Here is a 23886-nt window from a genome sequence, read left to right as displayed (position 1 = left end):
GTACAGTTCTGTTTATCCAGAAACTTTGCCAACAGTGGTGTCACTTGATACGCCTTATAGAGCTGCCTATTTTTTTTCACTAATGAAGCATATTTTTGAGCCACTATTCCAAAAAGTTGAACTAATTTTAAGCTCTAGTGTTGTTAAATTGGACTAGCTCACACAGAGCTATGCCACCTCTCACATAGAAAAGATGAAGAGTCAGATGGACTGCTGTATGTACCATTAAATTTTTATGTGGCTTGCTTCAAGGACCTTTTAAAAAAGTTTTCACCCTTAGCAGTGTTGTTATACCCGTGCATAAATCTGTGCATTGGGTGGGTGTGGCCTATGAATGTAAAACCAATGGGCAATCAGTGCGGGGCAAAAGAAGGTAGCCACATTGGCAGTTGTTTTGAGGAAATGTTTTTAGGGCAGCTTTGTGCAGTGTCTGCCTCCATGGAAAACCACATGTCTGAGACTGCGGGCTGAGGATGGTGCAGCCTATGGCATACACATACTGAGTGTTGCCTTTCTTTTGCTCTTGGAGCCCAGTGGTTCATTAAGGGGAGGTAGGAAGCAATTTGGCAAACCATGTTGTAGTACCAGGTGCAGAGCTAGAAGCTAGACCTGTTGTGCCTTGTCTTGTGCTGAACATGATAGACTTGTCTAATTATGGTCCTTCACTCAATAGTCCTGAGAGAAATTGGTAATTGACATCATTTTTATGGCAAGATTAATTTCATGCTGGTTGTTCCAGCTTGTGAAAATGGACTGACCTTGCAGAATTCTTCTCCAGAAGAATAAAGTGGGTAAGGAAGAAATAATTTCTTGTGAGCGTGCTGAGATGGTGGAACAGGGAAATTATGGCTGGACCATAACTGAAAGTGTTCACTTTCCAAGTCAGCTTGGATGGGGCTTTGAGCAACCTAACTTTATGTTTCTGGTGGTGGATAAAGAAAGAACTATTTTTTTTTTTCATTCTGCTACTGCTGCCTGATATGAGCTGGAGCTTTATCACTGCAAGGAAGGAAAAGGAAATACAGTTGACTCCTGTTGACACCCAGTTTATATGTGATGCACTGTGTCCACGGGACAGGCCTCCAGGAGGATATAGGGAGAGGAAGAGAACTGCATCATGTCTGTTTCACTGCATGCCATCAGGCCACAAAACAGGAAGAAAGAACCCTGAAACATGTCGGTCCATCAGGCTGATGCTTTTTTAGCCTGTGGACTTGGCAGTATTAGGTTTAGAGCTGGACTCAACGATTCTAAATTCTGTTCCAACCTAAAGTTGTGTGATTCTCTGTTCTAGTGGAGGTGTGCTGCCCATAGTAGAGGGGCTGGGAATTAATACTCTTTAAAGTCCCTTCCAACCCCAAACCTTCTGTGATTCTAAGACCTGGTCTTGGCTGTTTTGGATCTCACTTGTTGTGGGTATTGGTGCCAAGACCCAGATTTTCTATTTTTGTACAGGCTGTGGCTGAGATGAAATTAGTTGTCTCCATAGCAGTCTGTATGAGGCTGTGTTCTGGATGTGTGACTAAGAACATTGGTTACACTGCAGTGTTTTGGCTGTTGCTGAGCAGGGTTTGCCAGCATGAAGGTTTTCTTTTTGTCCTTCTTTCTCTCCTGCATCCACTGCCAGTGAATAGGCTGGAGGTGGGTGAGAGGCTCTGAAGGAATGCAGGGCAACAACACATCTGATCCCAACTGACCACAGAGATATTCTTTACCAGATGGCATTGTGCCCAGCACCAAAAGCTCTGCAAAAACACATAAGAAAGCAAGGACATTCTTGGTTGTGGTATTTGTCTTCCCAAGTAACTGTTAGTGTGACAAAGCTCTGCTTGCTATGAATTGTGAATAATTTTTTAATTTTGTTTTCTGTGTATAGATTCACTTTACCTGTTAAGAAGTCTCTATCTCAATCTGTCTTCTTATTTTTGCCTTGACAACTTTTCTTTCCTGTCCTGCTTGAGTGGAGGCAAACAACAACAAGGTCAACCCACCATATTCTTCTAGAAGGCCTGAGTCCTAGTGGGAATGGAATGGGAGCAACCTATGAAAGATGGGGCTAAAGTTTTTGGAGTCCTCTAAGAGCAGGCTGAAGTCAAGCCAGTGGTAAAGATAGGATGCTGAGTAATTTTGTGTAATAGGCTGCAAAAGCCCTGGAGCAGTGAGATAAAGCAGGAAGGAAGCAGGCCTGCCCCCCTTCCTCAGGCTGGTAAGCAAGGTGAGCCTGGAGCCAGCAGTCATCCCCAGGCAGGAGGACAAGGTATGGAATTGTCAGTGCTAGGGGTGTTGCTGGATACATACCAGTGTCACTGCTCTGCATGCAGGACAAGGTGGACCTGACAGGAATACACTCTTGCCCTGAGGCAAGAGGATTCCAAACCATCATCTTGTTTCAGCAGACATCATTGTGCAATGTAAACCTTCCCTAACCCAAGCTAAAGAGAGAAGGAGGATAGGACCTTGAAAATGATAAGTCATGCCCTGAAGGAGATGGAGAGGATCATGTTTTTGAAAAACACTCTGAGTAGTAGCCAGAGCTCTCACTGCACCCCAAAAGGCTACTGGCAGGAGTAGGACAGGCCATTTACAGCTTTTCTCAGGGCTGCATTCACCTTATGAGCAAGGTTCACATTAAGGATGAAAACTATCCAGTCTGTGCACTGATACCCTCAGCGTACTTGTACACTCCTGTGAGAGAGCAAGTGGTCTCCCAGCTGATTTTTTTCCAGGAATCAGTGTGCCAACCCAGGAATGCCTGTGTTGAAGCCTGGCAGAGCCACTTCCCCCCATCAGCATGTGTTATACCAGGCTTCTGGTATCACAGCTGTGCTCAGGATGCAGGTGGTGGTGGAGCTGCTCCCTCCCTCAGAAAGGTTCAGTAACGCTCAGTTTACTGAGAGGGCCTTGCAGCAGCTGGGGAAAGTGTAGTGGGCAACAACTGTGTGGTTAGAGGCAGCTGGGGCTGCAGTGCTTGCAAACCTCAAAGCACAGAAACTTCCATACCAGGCAGCAGAAGGTGACTGGTGTGCTACAGAGTAAAATAGATTCAGGACACAGAGGAGAAAGGAGGTAGAGAGAGAAGCAAGGTGGTTCCAGAGTCAAACACACCAATTTTAATTTTTTTTTTTTTCCCCATGCATTTTTAAGTATTTGGAAAACTATTATCAATGGTAAAAGTACAGCACTGAAGTGAACAGCAACTCTAGAAATTATTCTAGACAGGTGGTTTGATTTTGCCAAACAGACCCCAGCACAAGATATCTCTAATGCTGTAGTGAGTTAGTTCTCCCCCTTGAGCAAACTGCCTAATTAAGCTTTGAGATTAAATGAGTGCCAACAGGCTTCTGCAAGCAAAGAGAAAAGTTCTGTGTCTCAGCCCTGGCTGTGTTTAGTACTGCTTGCAAGTGTCTCTTCATTATTTCTCTTAATTTAGTAACTTATATTTGTAGACAGTCTAAGTCATAAAGCTTGAAATATCACAATTAAGCCAACATGTTTTCCATGATTTTACTGAAACTGAAAAAGTAGTTTTGTACCAAAATGTACACAGTTCAGTAATAATACAAAAAGTTAATTCTGCCAGACAGAATGTCAGTTAAATCCACCAAAATGAACACTGAACCACCATTTATTGCCAGACCAGTGTTAAATAAAATCATTGCATGAACATAAAAACAAAGTAATTCCAAGTTTCCTGAAATAAAAATAGTAGCAATTAGCAACAATACTGCAGGAAGATAAACATTCATGGTATTCGCTATTTACATGCCATCATAACATGTCTAGCATGTAGTATGTCTTCATGCTTGCACATTACATTTATGAGCTCATTACAATGGATATTAATGTGTAAATGTACTACAAAGCAACCCACCATGATGAATATCAAATCTGCACATTAGAAGAGCACCACTACTAGTCACCCCTTTAGGAATGATGCTGCAGGAAACCAAGCCCAATCGCCCCACAAAAAGTCAAACAACAAAAGCCCACATCAACCAAACAAATCATCAAGCATAGTAATAAGTTTCCTTCTGTGATTAACTAGGCAGAGTATGAATTTAGCAGTATTCCCGAAGGTGAATCAACCAGAAAAAAACTGGATTTTCTTTATTACAGTAAGAACACCTGAGACTGCTACACTGGTCCAAGTACAGTATTTTATTACAAAAACTGCTTATTACATTAACATGTCATTTCATTGAATCCCCTTAATTAGTACTTTTCATTGACAAAAAAAGTAAGATTTCTTTTTAAAATAAATACTTTCTGACTCAAAAAGAAAGTTCAAAAGGAAATGGAAAGAAAAAAATCCCCTCCTTTCTTTTTTAAGAACAGTGTGGTTTTCTGGCTTTGCTTTATCTCGGCTTAAACGGTGGATAAACACCTATTCTTGGAGAGTAAGTGTCAAACACCTTATAAAAAATCCCCAACGTAAGGTACACAATGTGTATGCATATTCCTAAAGAGACTTCCTGTTAGGTAAGTGTAAACATCTGTTCTTGACTCTTGTTTGTTTGAATGCACTCCTATCAAATAATGTTTGAGAAGCTACATTTACTTAAATATGGGCCTGACACAACTTTTGAAGTTACCATTTCATTTTTTCTACAAAGTAACAAAACAGTTGAAGATACTGTTCTTCCCTACTTCAGTACAGATTACATTTAACAGTTCAGAACTTTACAGATCACAAGTGTTACATAAAGCAATAACCTAAATTGTGGAGTTAAACACTGAACACTGCTTAGCTGAAGGAGCAGCAAATTAAGTACTATATATAGACAGAGAATTCTATTAAACTAATTTCCTTCTATTAAACTAATAGCCCAAGACCTGTTTCATATGTGAACAAATTAAAACTGGGAGTTCATAGAAAGTGATTAGGCTTGCCATCATTTTAAAAAATATGTTTTGTCTGACCAGAAAATAAAGATGGCAAGGACCAGTGCATTCAATCCAAGTTTACACTAACTTCTTTTGTTTACTTTAAACGTACAAAGTACATTACATTACTTTTCAGTTTAGTAGTTATCAGGACCTTGTTAGGTGAAATAACCTCAATCTGTAAAAACATAAGACTGACTCTTTAGAAAAAGATGTGTAAGAGCAAGAACTCGAAAGCCATGTTCAAAATGTCTGACAGGACTTTTCACAGTCTCTAACCACTGAAGAAGATCAAGCATAACTAGTCTCAAGTCTTGTTCTCTTAGTTTCTCTTACACAGACATTATTGAGCTGGAGGCGATCTTTATTTTAAACTTCATAGATTTTGGTTTGCTTTTTGTCTTGTGCACCTGGTCAGTTACTAGAACAATTCTTCATTTCAAAGCCATTTTAGTATTCAAGCGGCCTTTTTAGTGCAGGTTCCTTGAAGATCCTGTAGATTTATCTTTGACCTAAGAAAACAGCAAGATAACTACATTATATAGTTAAAATGTTACACTGCTCCTGTGTGTTGCAATTAGTCCCATAATCATTATTGACTCTCTGTACTTGTAAGAGGATGAAAACAGCAGAGAAATACACAAATTTTTCCATTTTTTACCTGTTGTGGATCATGTGGCTTTTGACTAGATGTCCTGCTGCAAGAGCAGCCATTAGTGATAATTCCCCTGCCATCACTGTAGCACAAACTATTTTGGCAAGCTGACGGGCATTTTCACCAGGGTTATCTTGGCTTGCACCTTGAACTCCCAACATCTGGAGAAAAATACAAGGCAGTATTATGCTATGAAATCTAAGTAAATTTATGATATATTGAGTATTAAAGTATTTCCAAATTATATCCAATCAATTAGTCTCTTTAATATTGTAAATGTCTTAAGCTTTAGAAACTGGATATACAGAACAATTCATTAAACATTTCTAACATTTTCATGTAAAATACACCATGTCTCAGGCAGACCTGTTCCCACAATATTGCTTGCACACCACATGAAAGCAATGTTTGATTTAAAGCTTTCAGAACTATACCTGCAAACAGGCCTGCTGTGGGAGTAAGTTGGTACCTCCACCAACAGTCCCAATTTCTATAGAAGGCATTGTGCAGCTGATGTACAGGTCTTCGTTGGTGGAACCAGTTCTCTCCATCAAAGTGATGCAGTTGGAGCTGCCCACATTCTGCGCAGCATCCTTCAGATTAAGAAGGAGAAACAACAATTCAAACATTTAAATCAGTGTTTGATTAAGAATTACTGAACTAAAGAAAATGGGAACTGGTGAAGAACAAACCTACCTGACCACAGGCAATGTAGATCGCTGTCACAATGTTTGCTGCATGTGCGTTGTAGCCACCTATGCTACCAGCCATCGCAGAACCCACCAAATTTTTGTTTATATTGACTTCAACTAGATCTTCCGTGGTTGTTTTCAATACCTGGACATGGTGACAGATACACTTTTACTACTCCTTTCCTCAGGCAGGAGTAGACATACTCTTATTTATGGCCCTCCCCCCCATTTGCATATATATGCAATTTGACTCATTGTCCTAGATACCTATTATTTTTGTTCCAAAGCAGACTTTCAAATATAAGATGTCCAAGTAACAATGGAAGTCAGTACAAAGGGTTTGGACTTGCACAGGCTTTTCAAGAAGCTCACAGCTGGGTACTCCAAAAGTCTCCCTTATATTCAGAATGGAACAAGCAAAATCATCTTGGCAGAAATATCCTAGTAAATTTACCTTGACATGACTGCAACATTCCTATCAAGCTGTTCCAGACACTAAACTCTTCCCAAATTTGTTTTGCATATGAATATGGAGCCAAACTAAAAAGTTACAACACAAACCACTATGCTACATAGGTAAATAAATTCTATGCACAGTAATATAAAATTAAGTGGCACATTTATACTATACTGAGTGTATTTTGAAACTTTCAAGTAAGAGATATAGTAAGAAGAGATGTTGTTGAGCAAAATTTAAGATATTCCTGCACAGCAGGAATAATGAATGTTTACAGACATCTGCACCAAGTCTGCAGCACTAGTATAAAATGCAAGTTAGGTATTAGGAGTTCAATATAAGTAAATGTAGTGACACACAGGGCTGGAGTTGGAGGAAAACTTTCCCAAATTTATGTAAAAATTATCAATGCACATTATGAAAGAACTACCTCCTCATTACTACCCTGGAATGAAATCCTGAGGTTACAATACATATTGCCAGTGCCTCAGCTACAAAATGCCAACAATTTGAAAAACAGCGAACTACCCCAGAAGAGATGAACTGTGTCATATATAAATCCATTCTGCACACACTGTTAGACTCCTGTGTGAAAGTCTGTACCCAGAATTTTCGAAACATCTGAACTGTAAAAGATGCAGAGATAATGATGCTCAAAAGCATACTATAAGTCTATTAACACAGTGTTGATAGAAAAAATAGTATTTTTAAGTCTGAAAATTAGACTAGCTGGGAAGGTGGAAGGACTGTATAAAGATGTAAAATCTTGAGCAGCAGAGTGAATACACAAGTCTTAAGGATCTCTCCCAGTAAAAAACTGGGGCACCATCAAATGGAGTCAACAAGGTTGTTCTCACACAAGGTGAAGCTGGACTGTGGAATGCTGTCCAAGAATACTAGTTCTAGAAGTTTACTTAGTTTCCCTAAAAGGAGTGGACAAATCCCTAGGGGGAAACAAACACAAACAAAAAAACCCTAACAATATGCAAACACCCACTTATAAGATCTTAAGTATTACAATATAGTGAATTCTTCCCTGGATATTGTCTCCCATGGCCAGTGCTGAAAACCAGGTAACAGGCAATGGATTTAATCTGACACAAAGAAGCCATCTTCTGAATGCAGATGAAGAGAATCTAAGATACTTTTTAATGGAGGACAAGCCAGCAAGAGAATACAACTGGCATTGCTTATAAAGATTACCCTTGGTCATGCAAGATGCCCAGACAGCTTTGGAGTAAGTAAACCACCTGATTACCTGTTTCCATTGTAGGTGGAAGCATTTAAATATTGAAGAGGAAGCCAGGTGGATGTGAGTGAAAAAATGAGTGAAAGGGTTAAAAGACTGGGTTTAATGACAGACAAAACACCACATGTAAACATCTGTCAAAATCTGACAATTTTTCAAAGGTTAACCATGAAAATCCTAATGCCTTTAACTAGATATGCATCATTAAACACACATTATTTCACACTACACAAAGAAAAACAAAGTATCTGCTGACTCAGAAAAAGGGCTTGTCCTACGGAAGTACTATGCTTATCTGGAAAACAACTTCTAGTTCATACTTGCAATGTAAATTAAGCATACAAAATTTAAGTATTTTTATTAAAAAAGAGAGCAAATACTTACTTCTCTAACAACCTTAGCTGGAATGACTGCTTCACAGACAACAGACTTTCCTCTTCCTTCTATCCAGTTTATAGCAGCAGGTTTTTTGTCAGTACAGTAGTTACCACTGATAGCTATAACTTGAAGGTCAGGAAACTCTTCATTCAGCCTCACCAGTGCTTTTTCAGTACCCTGTTAAGAGAAGGTTTATTATTATGGGTGTAAAACAAGCCATTCAAGGTCAGTGGAATAGTATTCTAATCAGTTAATCAATTACAATGGAAACAACACAGTATCATGAAGAAACAAACAGGTGGGAAAACCCCAAACCATAAGGACTATATTTTTTCTAACCACTTTGGGAATTATGCTGGAGAATAACTGATTTTTTCCTAGTACACATAGACTCCCCGGATTCATTCTAGGTGCATGGACATATGGTTAGCATACTGAAGATACAACAGGAACCAAGTGAAACACTACAGGCATGGAATAAATTAATTTTGGATATAGTGGAAAGAGCTTCTCTGCACAAGGAAATCAGACTAGAAAATCTGCCATATTAGGACTTGCCTATGATCAGATCCACTTTTATAATGGTTCTGACTGCCTATTCTATATTTAGTTTAAAGTCTGAGACTATTCATTTCCTACAGCATAAGGCATTCCCAGAAATCTAAGCATCACATCTCAAGTTCTTCCACGTGTTTGCATAATAACAAGCAAACAAAACCAGAGAACACCTCTCTGCTGCTACTCCTACTTCTTTATTTACTAGAAAATGATAAACGCAGTAACAGAATAATATTGCTGAATAAAATCTTTGGCTTGAAGCAACAGAGCAACCAGCTTAGCTTCACTTAATATCAAAAATACTTTCTTTAAATAATTATTAAAAATATTTTTTTAAAAAATCACTTTTTTCTTTCATCATTCTCTACTATTGTCTACACTTGACAAAATCAAACATATTTATTATTTTGTGCAAGAAGCATTGTGTCTTATCTTTCTGTCATTCAGATGCCAGGTAGTCATAGGTTATTAGGCCATCTCTATATTTAAAAAGCAATATCCATTTTTCAAAAATACTTAAGGGGACTGGTCCTTACTTTTGAAATCATATTCATTCCCATTGCATCCCCTGTTGCAGACTGAAAACGGATATAAAGGTTACGACCAGCCAAACTGATGAGAAGTTTTTGTAGACGGGCAAACCTGCAAGAAAATGTAACTATTACTTACAATCCTCAAGGAAAAATTAGCTTTAAGTGGCAGAACAACAGCAAATCTTTGCAAATTTTGCTGCTAAACATAGAATCAGATATTCCTTTGTGAATCCTCTGGAAAAGACCTCTAAGACTAACGAGTCTAGTCTTTGACAGACAATTGTCTTTTCAACAGGACCACAACATCGAGTGCTACATCCAGTCATTTCTTGAACACTTCCAGGGATGGTGTTTTCTTGAATTAGTAGTTTAAAAATATTCACTGTAAAAGTGTTCACTGCCTTTTTATGTTTTCTATTACTGAACTTCAAGAAATAAAACATCCTGAACTGCTAACATAAAATTTATTCATTTGTATTCCTTAAAACATCTCACTACCAGATACAAAGTAATAATGAGGCCTTGGAAAGTCTGATGTAAGTTTTACAGCAAGGCAAAAAGCATGCTATCTTCAACAGTGCAAGCTGCACAAGTCACTCAAAATGCAGAAAATACTGCATTTAAAGAACAGCATGAGCTGATTCTGGCCAAAATACAGATATATCTTTGGCTGACACTTGTTAAGAAACACAACAAGTAAGGAAATTTCTCAATGAATCTTCATAAAGCTAGAAGGTAATAGAAGTAGATTTATTTTTAGCAGATTTTACATTTTTCTAGCATTTCAGTTCTAGCATTAGTTTACCTTGTATTCTCTGAGACCTAATAGACTAATTACTAATATTAATAGTACTATTTGATAGGTTAAAGATCAAACTTTGAGGGTTTTTTCTGCATAGTAACTATAGTTACAGTTACTTTGCCTAGTAAAAAAACAAAATAAGCTTATGGGATTAAAAAAAATGCTTAGGCAAATCAATATTCTATTAATTATTATACAATGTGTATCTATTTCTTAGCAATACATACTAGTTTACCATTATCAGTGAAAAATGTTTATTGCTGGTCTTGGTACGTAGCCAGAGTGACTTTTGTCCTCTTAAGATACTGAAAACATGGGATAGCCAAAATAAAGATGCAACTTCTTCTATTGCAGGCCTCCAAAACATAACTGAGATCTCTCTACCATCCACAGGAGTCTTATGTCTGGAAATGAAGCTAGAACAGCAATTGTACTAACCTACTTGTGCTGTCAAAAGCTTCCTTCATTATTTTAAAACCTTCGGGGCTTTCAAGCCAGACTTTCACTTCTGCAGCCTGGCAAGCAGTGGGCAGCCTTACAACAGGTCCTCGAGTCATCCCATCTGCCAGAATGCGGCTGCTTGCTCCTCCACCAAGCTAAAAACCAAATGAGATGGGCACAATGTAAGAATACTGAAGGTTTAGTTTTCAAAAAGTCAAAAATATGCATTACATAAACCTGAGTAAGTGTAGGTTTGTATAACGCTTATTTTTATGCACTATATTTATATGTTTATAAAATAGGAAGTTTAAGCTTTTCAAGTCACACAATACTTACACATATTGCTCTACATCCTCTGTTTGTGCTTGCTACAAGACATCCTTCTGTTGTTGCCATTGGCACCTGAAACTCTTTGTTATCCAGAAACAGTGGTCCTGCTACGCCTACAGGAATAGGCATATATCCAATCACATTTTCACAGCAAGCTCCCATCACCTTACAGAAATAATAAAAAACAATCATTAAGGTTATTCCCCAGTGGTACAGTACAGCATGCTACATAGGCATCTTAGTAAACACCCACAAATTTAACCATAAAGCAAGGAATTTCCACCTCAAAAAGTTAGCAGCGACAGCTATCAACAGCTAACATTATTTAATGCTAGGCAGACATACTGAATCCTGTACAGTACTAAATGTTACTTAAATAACCCTAAAATTTTATAATTAATTTTAAGTAATTTTAAATTTTAACTGGAGTTCAAGGCAGTATTATTGTTCAGTTAAACTGTGGCTCAGTATTAGTAGAACTCTGCATTTCTTAGATAAGTCAGCTGCATACTTTGATAGGAAATATATTTTTGATAACTTACAAAACTCATGCACCACCTAAGTTTAAAAACATCAAGAGCAATTAAGGGTGGTGCCTCATGTTTACTTTTTATTGTTTCCCTTCTACATCATTTTGACCAACTCATTGTTAACTCACATACATAACTATGGAATTATTTCACAGAACCACAGACTTGTTTGAGTTGGAAGGGACCAAAAAGACCATCTAGCTCCAATGCTAATGTCAAAGACAGGGACACCTTTCACCAGACCAGGTTACTCAGAGCCCCATCCAGCCTGGCCTTTCAGGGAATGAGACATCCACAGCTTCTCTGGGCAACACACTCACAGTGAAGAATTTCTTCCTAACCTTTAAATCCTCCCTTCCTCAGCTTCAGGCTGTTCCCTCTTGTCCTTTCAAAAGATGTTTCCCAAATGTTCCCCACACATCCTTGTGCAAAGACCCTGCTGTCTTGTAGGCTCCCTTCAGGTACTGGAAAATGCTATAAGGTCTTCCCAAAGCTTCCTCTCCCAGGATGTAAAACCCCAACACTATTAGCCTGTCCTCACAGGTGAGGTATTCCAAGCCCCTGATCAACTTAGCGTCTCCTCTGGACTCATCCCAACAGGTCCGTATTTTTCTTCTTTATGTGTCTGGAAAGCAGTTTTACAGGAGTTCTGTTTGTCTACTTTGTACTTACCAAAGAATAATTGTAATTCCTATATGGAAGATATTGCAAAGATGAAGGTTCAGGAAGTTTCTTAGATAACATTTGTCTGCGAATGGATACACCTCGCTCCTGGGTTTCCATCAGGGTTTCCAGTTTGTACGCAGGAATATGCTTAGCATTAACTAAACTGATAACCTCAGCATCAGTAAGAAATTTTGCTCCTTCCTGGAAACAAAGGATGGAGAGAGAAAATACAGACTCTCCTGGTGAAAATTCTTTTAAATGTTTCCAAAAGAGTAACAACTTTACTCTGCTAAAAGAGTCAACTGCCAAGGTGAGGTTTTACAGCAGGCCAACATATAATGAAAGATTTTCATGATCAGACACCCACTTGTACGTGTACATGATGAAACTCCAAAGATTTGGTATGTTATGAATTATGAAGCTGATCCCTCCTCCCACCTCTCTCGACTGACTTGAGAAGTAACTCATTAAAGGGTTTTGCTTTAGTCGTGACCCCCAACCCCCCCCATATTATTAAAGCCATGTAGTTTTCTGATACTACAACCAATGGGATTATCTAAAAGCTGGGAAAAGAACCCTAACAATTCTTAAATCAGATGTTGCAGTAGAGGTTAAATAAAACATTATTTTTCCATACCTGTGCATTTCCAAGTATACGAACACATTCCTCAATAGAACGTGGTTCTTTAGGTAACTCAATCTCTTCCTCCTTTCCACTGAGATTTGAAGAGGTTTCCACAGGGCTGGAATTGCCAACCACAAATGTAGTCTTGGTTGACAACTCTGCTAATACAGGTTTTATGACTTCAGCTGCACAAAGATAATAAAAATTAACTCTGGTTTACAAAATCCTGAAGTTTTGATACCAAATATAGTATGTTACCGAAGATTGCAAAATTTGTTCCAAATACTCATTAATGGGTTCAGACTTAAGAACTGTAAAAATTACCTACCACTTTCATCTTTTGGAATGAAAGCTTCTTCTGCTGTGTTAGATTTCTGATTGTTTTTCAGAAGTCCAGTCTGCTTCCTGCAACAATTTTCAGGGACCTTTTTCTGTACCATCACAGGAGATGTTATGGGATTCTTTAGTGAGAGGGTAGATTCAGTCTCTGCTTGCTCAAAAAAAATGTATTTGACAGCAAGGAGAAGGGCTAATCCAAGCGTAATTACTTGCTCAATATCCATACTGGCCATTCTAAAAAAGATCAAAAAATAAACATACAGTATATACAATTTGTTGGTTAGAGCAGCATGCTGGCATTTTTTGGTTCAGAAAGGGTAATAATTCCTTCATCACTTATATTACAGAAATAACAGTGAAAAGGTATTTTCTACCAAGACATTGAAGTACGCTAGGCTAGGGTGGAAAAATTCTTTATATTATTAGCACAAAAATCTTCAGATGTCATTAAAGAGTTAACTAAATCTGGCTAAAAAGCAGCCCCATTAAGAAAAATTACTATAAAAGATTCACTGATAGCTACATCAAATTGATTTAACACCTGTCCCCCAATGACAAGATAAAGTCTCATTTATCATCCTCTACTAATTACAACTCCCATGATGCAAGATGAACTGCTAAGAGGGGACAAAAACCCCCTGCCTAAACCAGAAAGTTCAGAGTTCTCAGAAATAACATGAAATGACAGGTGACACTAACTTGAATTGAGGCGAAGGAAAAGTCTGGGTTTTGCACCTTTTGCACTAAGGTGTTAACAGTCAGAACTTCTGTGTAAGTAATAACCCTTAGTACACTCTTAAAATTATTTTCCAGTATGCTGTGGAAGGTGCTAGTGGGAGAAGACAATGTTTTGATGTATAGAGGACAGATAGCTCTGATTCATGTTCTTGACTACCTCAAGGGCTTGGTCAAATGGCATAATATCGACATTTCTTCTGAAATGTCACCTCTGGTTCCAAGAAGTCCTGCAGTGGTCAGACCTACAAGTCTATATGTATAGTGATCTAGGACAACAAGCTTCCAGCTTAGCAGCAGCAGAAATACAGCAGGACCACACTTCTGTGAAGCCACCCACCGAGAAAGGTAGAACTGCCACAGTGAAACATTAGGTTCAATTCTCTTTGGTGCATTTTCATCCAACCCCACTGAATTTTCAACAGTACTGTTTTGCGCAGCGGGTTCTGCTATCCAGCGACTGTGGGCGTGCACAAGAACCAAACCCAGTGACTGTATTAAAAAAAAAAAACAAAAACCAACAAGTATTAATGTTTCAAATATAACTTGGTATCCAACCTAGTAAGAATAAGTACTGTATTCTTTTTGTTTGGGGTTTTTTGCTATTTTTTCCCCCATACTTCCCATGCCTCTAAAGTCTAAAATCTGATTTTCCACACCTCAAATTTCCCCCTTTTTGGCTACTGTGACATTGTTGTATAGTAACTTGGGATGTGTCCCACCCACATTTTTAGTCTCAATCAAGAAATAAGCAAGAGAAGATGAGGGTACTGCAGGGGTAGGAGGGAGGGGATTAGTACACATGAAAGAGTGCTTGCACAGAAGTGGCATAGGCAGGAAAGTGACAGGTGTAGACACAGGGGAATTAAGTAAAACTACCACTGTAAGTCCAACTAATGGGCTGCAGAATACAAGTCTATAGGAAGCAAAAGCCTGACTTTTGCACCAGGACACCTCACTGATTGCATAGCCACAGGTAAAAAAGAGCCACAAACCATAATCATTTTGACCCTCTGTGTTACAGGATTTGGTTTATTCTCCTCTTCTTCTAGAACACGAGCAAAGTGACTAAGCTGCCAAATAGGGCGTCCTTCACGACTCTCTCTTGAAAGCTGCAAAAAAAGAACAAATCTTAAAAATAGGTCATATATAGTACCTATTAGAAAAAGAACCAACTAATAAGATTCCACATTGCATTTTTATTTGATCACTGAGAAATTACCAAGAGTCTACAGTTAGACTTTTAATTGCGAAAAACCATGAACAGACAGTAAGTTACAGTATAATCTGTTTACTTTAGAGCAGAACTATTACTGAGTGTGACTCATTTACAGTGATATTTACAAATTACTGTCACCAGTTTACTTTGAAAGGAAATGTGCTGGCATGTAATTCCATGATAAAAAATATAACCTACAGAAGTACAGGGCTGAATACTAAACTTGAGGTTGTCTTGAAGATGGTCTTACCTCTAATACCAAGGACACACAAGCCGGAAAGAAGGTCATGAAGACAAAGTAGTTGGCAAGAACAGACATACAGCCAAAGCAGCACATAATTTCAAGCTGTCGTACACCTAAATAAAAAGATAGTTTTTACATTTGAATATGCAATTAACTGTGGTTGAAGAAGTGCTGCAGAACTTAGAAAGAAATCATTAAACTGACATTTTGATAGATTACAGACTCTTTGAGATTGAGATTAATTAAAAACAATCATCTTAAACCCTACTCACTATGCACTAATTCATACTAAGCACAGTACATATTTATGTATTGACAGAGAAGTATTTTTAATTTGCAATTCTAAGTGAATACAAATAAAGTTCACCAAGATTTTAAAACTTCACAAGGAAAGCCTGAAACTCCTTGTTTATTTGAGAAAAAAAATAGCCAACATTATGCATTGAACTCCCTTTTCAAAGATAGGATATTTGGAGAAGAAGTAACAGTATACACCCTGCCTACTCCTTTACAAGTATCCAAAAAAAGCCATGTTAGCCATGCTGCACTTGCATTACACAACTGCCTTAGTAAGGATGAAAGCTCTACCTGTATAAACTGTTTTAAAAAAAACTATACGCAACACCAAAATGAGTTTTTGTCCCTAAGATATAAAGAAGAAAACAGCTTATTAATACACAATACCTGAAAGAACCAAAATTATTTGAAGAGCAAGTGCTCTGGAAGATGCTGTTAAGGTATGCAATGTAGTTGGGAAAAAAACCCCAAACCAAATATTATGAAAGCTGCACAGAAGTTCATTCCTACTACATAGTGCTCAAGGAAAGCCATTATCTGTATTTCAAACTTTGGTTCAACATGTACATATTATTCATACTTGCAAGAAACCAGTAAAGTGAGCTAATTAGGAGACATAAATGAATGTCCACTCTCATAGGTAGCACCTATCATTTGAAACTTTCTCTCTTTTGCGATCCTAATGTCTCTCAAAAAGCCTTTTTTAACTGGAAATACTTAGACTCCCAGACTGTATGGCTCACCTGACATGGTACCAACACCAATTACAAGACATTCCACAAGTGCATCCAGGGTAAATGTAGGGCCTAATATTGCCATCCCACGTGAAATATTTTCTCTCACTTCATCCTAAGAAGAAAAATTTCTGTCCATTACCATGAAGACAAAAATCTAAGTTAAACATAATATAACTAGAAAGCTGAGTAGTATTATAATGGTAAAGCCTTATACAATATTTATTGAAAATGAATTATTATGAGAAAGCATACAGAGAATGCTTTTTATTCCTCTAAGTTATTATACTTTCACAGTCCATTGACATGAAATTATTTCATTTTGATTAATTTCTCTACCTTTGCCTCATCGGTATTCTAAGCTCCTACAACACTGATGGGCAGAGACACTAATTACAGTATATTCAAAAGAACAACACTTCTAAATTTGAAGACATGAAATAGAAGGCACTTGTATCATGGTATTTCAAAATTTCTTACAATCATATATCTTTATTTTATCTTTATCTTTACTTTTACTTTAGTATTTTATATTTAACTCTGCAGACTCGGCTGACAGAAAAGAGGTCACAAAAGGCACTAAAACTTTCTGCTGGGGAAAAATGAATTTCCTCCAGAAAGCAGGCAAGATAAACTCCAGAGAGTTTGCTACCATTTTCCTGATGATGGTATTTTTAGGCCAGCAGAGAGAAAAAAACTGTAGAGGAAACCTATTTATAAAGTATTTCCTTGAAAATTAGTAAAAAGTTCTACTTGCAGTTACCGTAAAATAATATAAAACACATTATATTGCATATATAGAAATTGTACATTGTAACACACACCAAATTAAAATACATAATATTTTGTCAGAATTAGTACAAAAATGCCATGTGCAGTATTTTGCAAATACAAATTAATATAATACATGTAATATACTTTTGTTTCAGAATTCGGACTTTTAGGAAACAAACATTACCAGGTATGACAAGCAAGATGTCTTGTCAATCTCTCCTATTGTGTTGTGTTAAATGTGTTGTGTTATTAGAGCACAGATGCTCCTGTCAGTACATATGCTACATTCATTCTGCTAATATCTGGCCTAGAAATATGCTTTTTTCAGTAGTAACACTAACATTTGATGTGTCTTCATATACTGTGCCTGAGTCTTAGAAATTAACTTTTTTTCTGTCAATAACTATTTTAAGGAACACTTTGTCTAGGAGCTCAAGCCTCCTTGGAAGAGCTGTAAGCATTGCTGGTTTAAAGTTCCAATTTAATGAAGTCAACTCATACATAAAATTAACAGTGCACATGGCTATGCACACTAGTTTTACCATATTACTCTTAACTTGAACACTGAACTGGCTTGAAGACAAGAGAACACAGAATCCATTTAGAATCTAATCCTTTTGTTGTTTATGTATCCCCAAGACAGTATTTGTCTGTATGTCTCTCCACTGGGATTATTCACACAACTATAAAATTGCTTGTCTTGAAAGTGGCCTTAAAGCTCACCTAGATTCTAATGCCCTGCCATGGGACAATGTCCAATTCTGAACTAAATTAAAAATCCGCATTGCAAGACAAACAAAAGACCCAAAGTAAAACACCAACCAACCAAAAAATCCTCAAAAATAACTCCCCTGACCTGTGAGTTGGAACTGAGTGCAAATTTAGCTAACGCACTTGCTCTTGACAAATCAATCAGAAGCAGGAAGAATGGTAAAGCTTCGCTGAAAAAAAAGAGGCATATGTTAGAATTCAAGATTTATGGTATGGGGAAAAAAAAATGTAAGCATGAAATTCAGAATAACAACTCATTACTTACTTCAAACCTGTCAGTTCTTTATCCAAGAAGTGAATTACCACTGTACTAAAAACAAAACTTGAGAAGATTGTGAAGAGGCCAGCAATACCTTAAAAAAAAAAAAAAAAAAAAAAAAAAAAAAAAAAAAAAAAAAAAAAAGAGAATGGGATATTTTTGCTTATATATATTGGAAGAGGAAAAGAAAAAAAACCCAAAATACCCCACTTTTTGAATAATCGTGGCAAATGAATGAGAATGGCTCTCATGAATTAACTGCAGTTGAGATACAAACTGAAGTAGATGCTATTTTTGTAGATACTAAAATCTAAAATTTGTAATGCAAAATAAGACTCAGAAATAAAAACCATTAATCTCAATTTATTTTTAGTAAAAATAAAACTGGCTTAAACAGCTCAATAATTTTAAGTATTTCACACAATAAACAGTTATTTTAAGAATGACATTTTCAGTGTTTGTATAATCCTATACAACCTCTCACTACAAAAAAAAAAAAAGGCATTTGGATACATGCTAAACATTTTTTCTGCTATCAAGAAAATAATTAAAATAATGTTTTGTGAACATAAGGATTAAAAGATTAGAATTTGTTACCAATTTAGGTAAATTACCCATGCCAACAATTAAAACACATACAGCAAATACAAAAATCAGATACAATACCTAAAATGTATTTTGATCCAAGCTGCCTTAGGTTCTGAAACTGGAAATATATATAAAGAATTGCTATGCAGCGTGTGATTGTCAGGATGATGATGTCACTGCTCAGAACATCCTGTATGAATACAAAGCAATTTAGTTAGCTTTTACACTAAGGAATAACTTGTTAAGTTTCAGTAATAAAAAAATCCATTGTGAAGCTGCATTAGAAGTGAGGTTACAGGATATAATAAATATCGCTCCTAGTCTTGCCTTAAAAACTAAAATGTTTGGTCATTAGTGTATCACTGCTTACATACAGCTTTAATATCCAAAATGAGAAAAAGCCACAAAGGAGCTACTGTATGGCTACTTCACTCCTAATATGCCACATATTGACCATATTCTGTAGAAAACCCTGTATCTACTGATTAACACCAAGTACTATAAAATTAATTTGAATCCTTACTTCTTCAAGTTTGGGACACTCATAATTCCAGCCACAGATCTTATCATTCCCAGTGAACATCTTCATAGACATCATGCAGATAGTAAGAGTCACTGTTCCCACAATGACTTCCCATGGATGAGAGGCCACAAAAAGGCCATGCATTCGGAAGAGTCTGGACAGCATTTTCAAGGCTGTTTTTCTATACTTAGCAAACCTGCAACAAAGGAATATTTTATATAAGTACAAGATTCACTGAAAAAAGACAGAGCTCTATACTTCCCTGAAGGATGTCTTCATCCTTCAGGAAATAAAAGGAAACCACTTAAGTCAGAAATGAGTAAGGAAATTAATCTTTACCTTTCCTTCCATCTTAAATGTAAAACACATCTATTTCTAATATTCCAAAATCCTGTATGATCTGCTCCTGTCTTCTCAATCTTTTTTTTTTTTTTTTTTTTTTTTTTTTAATACACGTTATTCTGGTTTCTTCATGGTCTTTGCCACTGGGATTAGGTCATCTATCAGAGTATGGCACTAATAATGCCAGGGCTGAGGGTTCAATCCCAATATATGCTATTGACTTAACAGCTAAACCCAATTACTTTTGTGGGTTCCTTCAAACCAGAGGATTCTATGATTCTAATAGTAAGGCTACCTTCACACTCACAATATCTCACATCTTCCTATCATACAATTTTGATACTGCTTTGACTCAAAATTCTTGGTTTTACCATTTATGTAAGCACTCACCAAATTCTATTATTTCTCTATATTCTTTTCCAAAAATACTGATGAGCTATAAAAATTATCAATTAACCACTACTGATAACGCTCAGCAGCAGGAACTGCAATGTTATATTTCTGACTGTGTCTTCTCTACTTTCTGTTCAATATTATTCTGTGATACAAGTTAGTTACATTAAAAAATATTCTTTCCTTGCCCAAAGTAGGGAAGTCCTCACATAAAAATATTGTGGCACTTCTCTTCCACGCTTTACTGGTTACTGGTGCATTTCATCATCCCTTTGCCTCCAACAGGTATCAACATTTACCAGAAATTTTCTCAGCTGTCTTTCACACAACTAACAACATGAACATTCAACACATCCCTCAGACCACATCCTGGTCTATCTGCTCTGTGTTGTGTGTTCATGCAAATTTATCAAAGATCTTTACTTGTGTTTTATGGCACAGAACCAAAACACCGTAACATTCTCTCTTACGTACATTAGTAACTGGACTTTCCTCACTGCACAGAAACAACAGCTTACAAAACTGTACTGTAAAAGTTAAAAAAATGCTTAATAGCCTGGCTAACAGGGACGATCTGAGATTTACATGTACCAACCTAGCGCTGCAAGATTTCCATGGAGGCCTGAGGGTTCTACATAGCACTACTACAAAGTGAATTTAAAAATCCCTTTGTGTTGTCCTAAATGCAGCAGTCCATGCAGAGGGCTTCTGGTTTTACTTCTTTTGCTTGGACATCAAAAACTAAGCTGACATTCAATGGAGAAAATAATAGATAGGCAAACTTATCTGCCTACTTGTTCCTGAAGATACCAAAATTATCTTGGTTTCCTATCAATACCAATCTAAATCACATTAGCACCACCAGCAATTATTTATCTTTCTTTATCATTCCACAATGAAGGTGTGGCAGGATGTTTGTGGTTTCTGGAGCCAAACTGGGAAAATAATTGAGAAGATTGCCTTCCTTATGAGCAAATTATTTCATTTCCTGACTGAATGTTTTTTAAAAAATAGAATTAAAAAGAAATCCCCTCTTTTTAAAGCTGATATTATACCTTTTTTTTTTTTCCTATAACATATAATCATCATTCTGTAAATTTATGTTCTTGCAAAGCTGTTTCACACTGGTGTTATCATTTCTCCTCAGGACAATGGAAGGTATCTTTTAATTAGGAAAGTTAAAATAAAACCCAGACAGAAGAATATCTGTGCTGAAGATTTTGAAACAACACAAATAATACAGCAACATCCTCTGAAAATACAAATAATTTTGAATACCACTCTATTTCAGGAAAATCAAAACCAGCAGTTACTACATGACTTTATAAAGTTCTACCAGTCCTGAACCCAGTAAAACTGTTAGTACAATTACTTCAGCAAGTTGGATTGATGATAGCAAAAACAGTCAGGAGGGCAAGAAAGAAATTAGGAGGGCAAAAAAGATTCCAAAATCTTTTGCTGATAATTGTTTTTTCCCATTTCTAAGCAAAAATGGTAAAAGTAAAATGGCTTCACATAATCAATTGAGGGAAATGCGTTCATTCATTGATTAAAATAATGATACATAGGATCTTACTCTTATTAACTGCTGCTATCCTGAAATACAGGATTTGCATTAATTGAGTGATACTAAGTCCTAACCTCAAAGGATTCTTTATAGCTTTTGTGTTTATTTGACATGCCCAGAGCGCAGGATGCTTCTTACTACAAAGTTGACTCTTCTAGAAAATATTGATGATTTCACACACTGATTCTGCATGGAGTGCTGTAAAAAAATTTAATGGATAACATCAGCTGATATTTCTATTTAAAATATTTATATACATACACTGATTTGTAGTTTGGAATTAGAAAGATATAACATTAAATATAAAGCTAAAATTTAACATTTACGTAATTCTGAGAGTTCCAAAATGGTGGCTCTGAAGTGATGCTTTATAAAGCCCGCTTGCCTTTGTTTTCAATCAAAATTTTCTAATCTATGAGATTAGAAAATGTAGCAATCCATTTTGGGAATCAAAACAGAATGCAAAATACGAACAAGTCCCAAACGTGACCCCCTCAAATATTAACCAGAGCGCAAAACGCAAGCTAGACCGGCTGTATGTAATCGTTTAGAGCAATTATCACCTCGTAACAGTACGACTTGCCTCTTAAATTCTCATGGTTTGTCACACAGCTCTCACTAACCTCAACCCTCTGCAACACCATCCATCTATTAGATCAGCACTAATTTCCCACCTCCTGCCATCTGACTCAGCAGTACGGACAGGAATCAAGCGGGATAAGAGCCGAGCGACACCCCCTGTGCAGAGCTCACCCGGAACGCGCACGACAGCACAGAGACCCTCACACACTGCCAGGGCAGCATTTTTCCCAAAGCGGCGGCAGCCCTCCCTCGGCCCGCCGCTGCAGCCCCGCGAACCGCGGCGAGGGAGCTCAGCCCTGCGGCAGCGCCGCGGTCTCACGAGGGCACCGGGACAGCCACACGGAATCCCCCGCACGCCACCCCGGCGGCGCTGAACCGGGCAGGCCGCCGCTCCCTACGCGCGGCGATGGCGACGCCGCCTTTCCGATCAGGCACTCGGGGCCCGCCCGCCGGGCACGGCGGACGCGCGTTGCCAGCCGTAAGTTCCCCCGCCCGCAGTCCCGCCGGTGCCGGTTCCCGGTTCCCGGTCCCCGCTCACCGCCGCGCTCCAGCCGCGTTCCAGCCGCGCTCCCCGCTCCGTCCCGCCGCGCCCCGGTCCGCACCGGCAGCCCCTCTCCGTCCCGCCGGCCCCGCCCCGCGCCGCGCCCCGCCCCGCCCCGCCGCGCCGCGCAAGGCCACACCGGCGCCGCCATCGCCCGATCGCGCGGCCAATGGCGAGCGCGCGGCACGCCCCGCCAGCGCGCGTCAGCCGCCCAGTCGCCGCGGCAACGGCCCGGCGAGCGCCGCGCGGCCCCCGCGCCATCGGCAGCGGGGAACACGCCATCGCGCCACGGGCCGCCAGCCAATGGGGCGCCGCGCTCCCCGCCCCGCGGGCCCTGATTGGGCGCCAGCCGCTCCTTTGCATGCCTGGCGGAGCGCTGCTGCCGCCCCCCGCGCCGCGCCGCCGCGCTCGGGCCGGGGCGGGGGCGGAGGCCGGGCCTGGGGCGAGTTTCCCTCCGCGCCTCTGATACGGTGCGGTTATTTCGCGCTTGCCCAGCATCAAAAGCGTGGAAATTCTAGCTCCTGCTTGTGGCAAGCAGCGATGCTCTGCCCAGGGGGACGGAAGGCAAAGCAATATATGTATTTGTGGCTTTCGGCCAGGGAGGAAGTGCAGTTTTTGGTTCATGAAGCCTAGGAAGCTCTGAGAGATCCACCAGGACGCGTTCCTGTGTAACCTATGCAAGGTGATCTTTAGACGATCTCCAGAGGTTCCTTCCATCCCTAGCGATTGTGTGATCCTCGGGCACCGAGTAACGCGGCTGCAAAACAGCACTGCGGGGGCAGGGCCGGCCGTGTCTCCGGGGCTGAGCATCTTCAGCTGCAGTACAACTACCTGCAACGGTTTTTGCAGGAATGATCCGCGACCCGGCCTTCCCTAAACTGCATCTTATTTGTGCCACCTCACTTGGAAATATTTCTAGTAGCTCCACATAGCACTGTGCCGGGAAGAATTAATGTGATCCTGAAAAAAGGAAGTGCTGATGAAATGATCTCCGAAGAACTCCACCCAAAGTAGTTGTGGGTGATGAAATCGTGTCAGCTCAGTCTTTTAACGTGTGAATACACTTTTCATTCTCATATTCGGTATGATGTTTATAAATCTTAATAATTTACTGCTGCATATCCATCTCCCTTCATGGCTTGTTTCTTAACAATAGTGTATTTTTCAGTCTCTCACCT

General features: G+C 38.8%; 1 protein-coding gene across 1 annotated transcript; it reads right to left on the bottom strand.

The window, feature by feature from the left end:
- Positions 1 to 3490: 3490 nt before the first annotated feature.
- On the bottom strand, positions 3491 to 22795 carry HMGCR (3-hydroxy-3-methylglutaryl-CoA reductase). Its single transcript, XM_079330240.1, has 20 exons — positions 22706 to 22795; positions 19284 to 19479; positions 18839 to 18950; positions 18179 to 18266; positions 17999 to 18083; positions 16378 to 16483; positions 15344 to 15450; positions 14870 to 14986; positions 14215 to 14366; positions 13129 to 13373; positions 12813 to 12985; positions 12182 to 12376; positions 10986 to 11144; positions 10647 to 10804; positions 9410 to 9515; positions 8322 to 8492; positions 6236 to 6376; positions 5974 to 6132; positions 5546 to 5700; positions 3491 to 5396 (listed from the first exon to the last, which is right to left on the bottom strand). The coding sequence occupies exons 2-20, from the start codon at positions 19446 to 19448 to the stop codon at positions 5342 to 5344; spliced, it is 2649 nt and encodes an 882-aa protein (XP_079186366.1). The 5' UTR covers positions 19449 to 19479; positions 22706 to 22795; the 3' UTR covers positions 3491 to 5341.
- Positions 22796 to 23886: the final 1091 nt, after the last annotated feature.

The sequence above is a fragment of the Erithacus rubecula genome (genome assembly GCF_903797595.1).
Source record: "Erithacus rubecula genome assembly, chromosome: Z".
NCBI classification, from domain to species: domain Eukaryota; kingdom Metazoa; phylum Chordata; class Aves; order Passeriformes; family Muscicapidae; genus Erithacus; species Erithacus rubecula.
The sequence above is the reverse complement of the archived record's forward strand: the minus strand, read 5'-3'. Positions and strand labels throughout refer to the sequence as shown.

Coding starts and splice junctions, on each gene's coding strand:
- HMGCR (XM_079330240.1), bottom strand. CDS start 19,448: ATGCTGTCCAGACTCTTCCGAATGCATGGCCTTTTTGTGGCCTCTCAT. Junction 12,377..12,812: donor GTATACTTGGAAATGCACAG/GTATGGAAAAAT, acceptor CTTTGTTTCCAG/GAAGGAGCAAAATTTCTTAC. Junction 6,377..8,321: donor CAGCTAAGGTTGTTAGAGAA/GTAAGTATTTGC, acceptor CACCATGTCCAG/GTATTGAAAACAACCACGGA.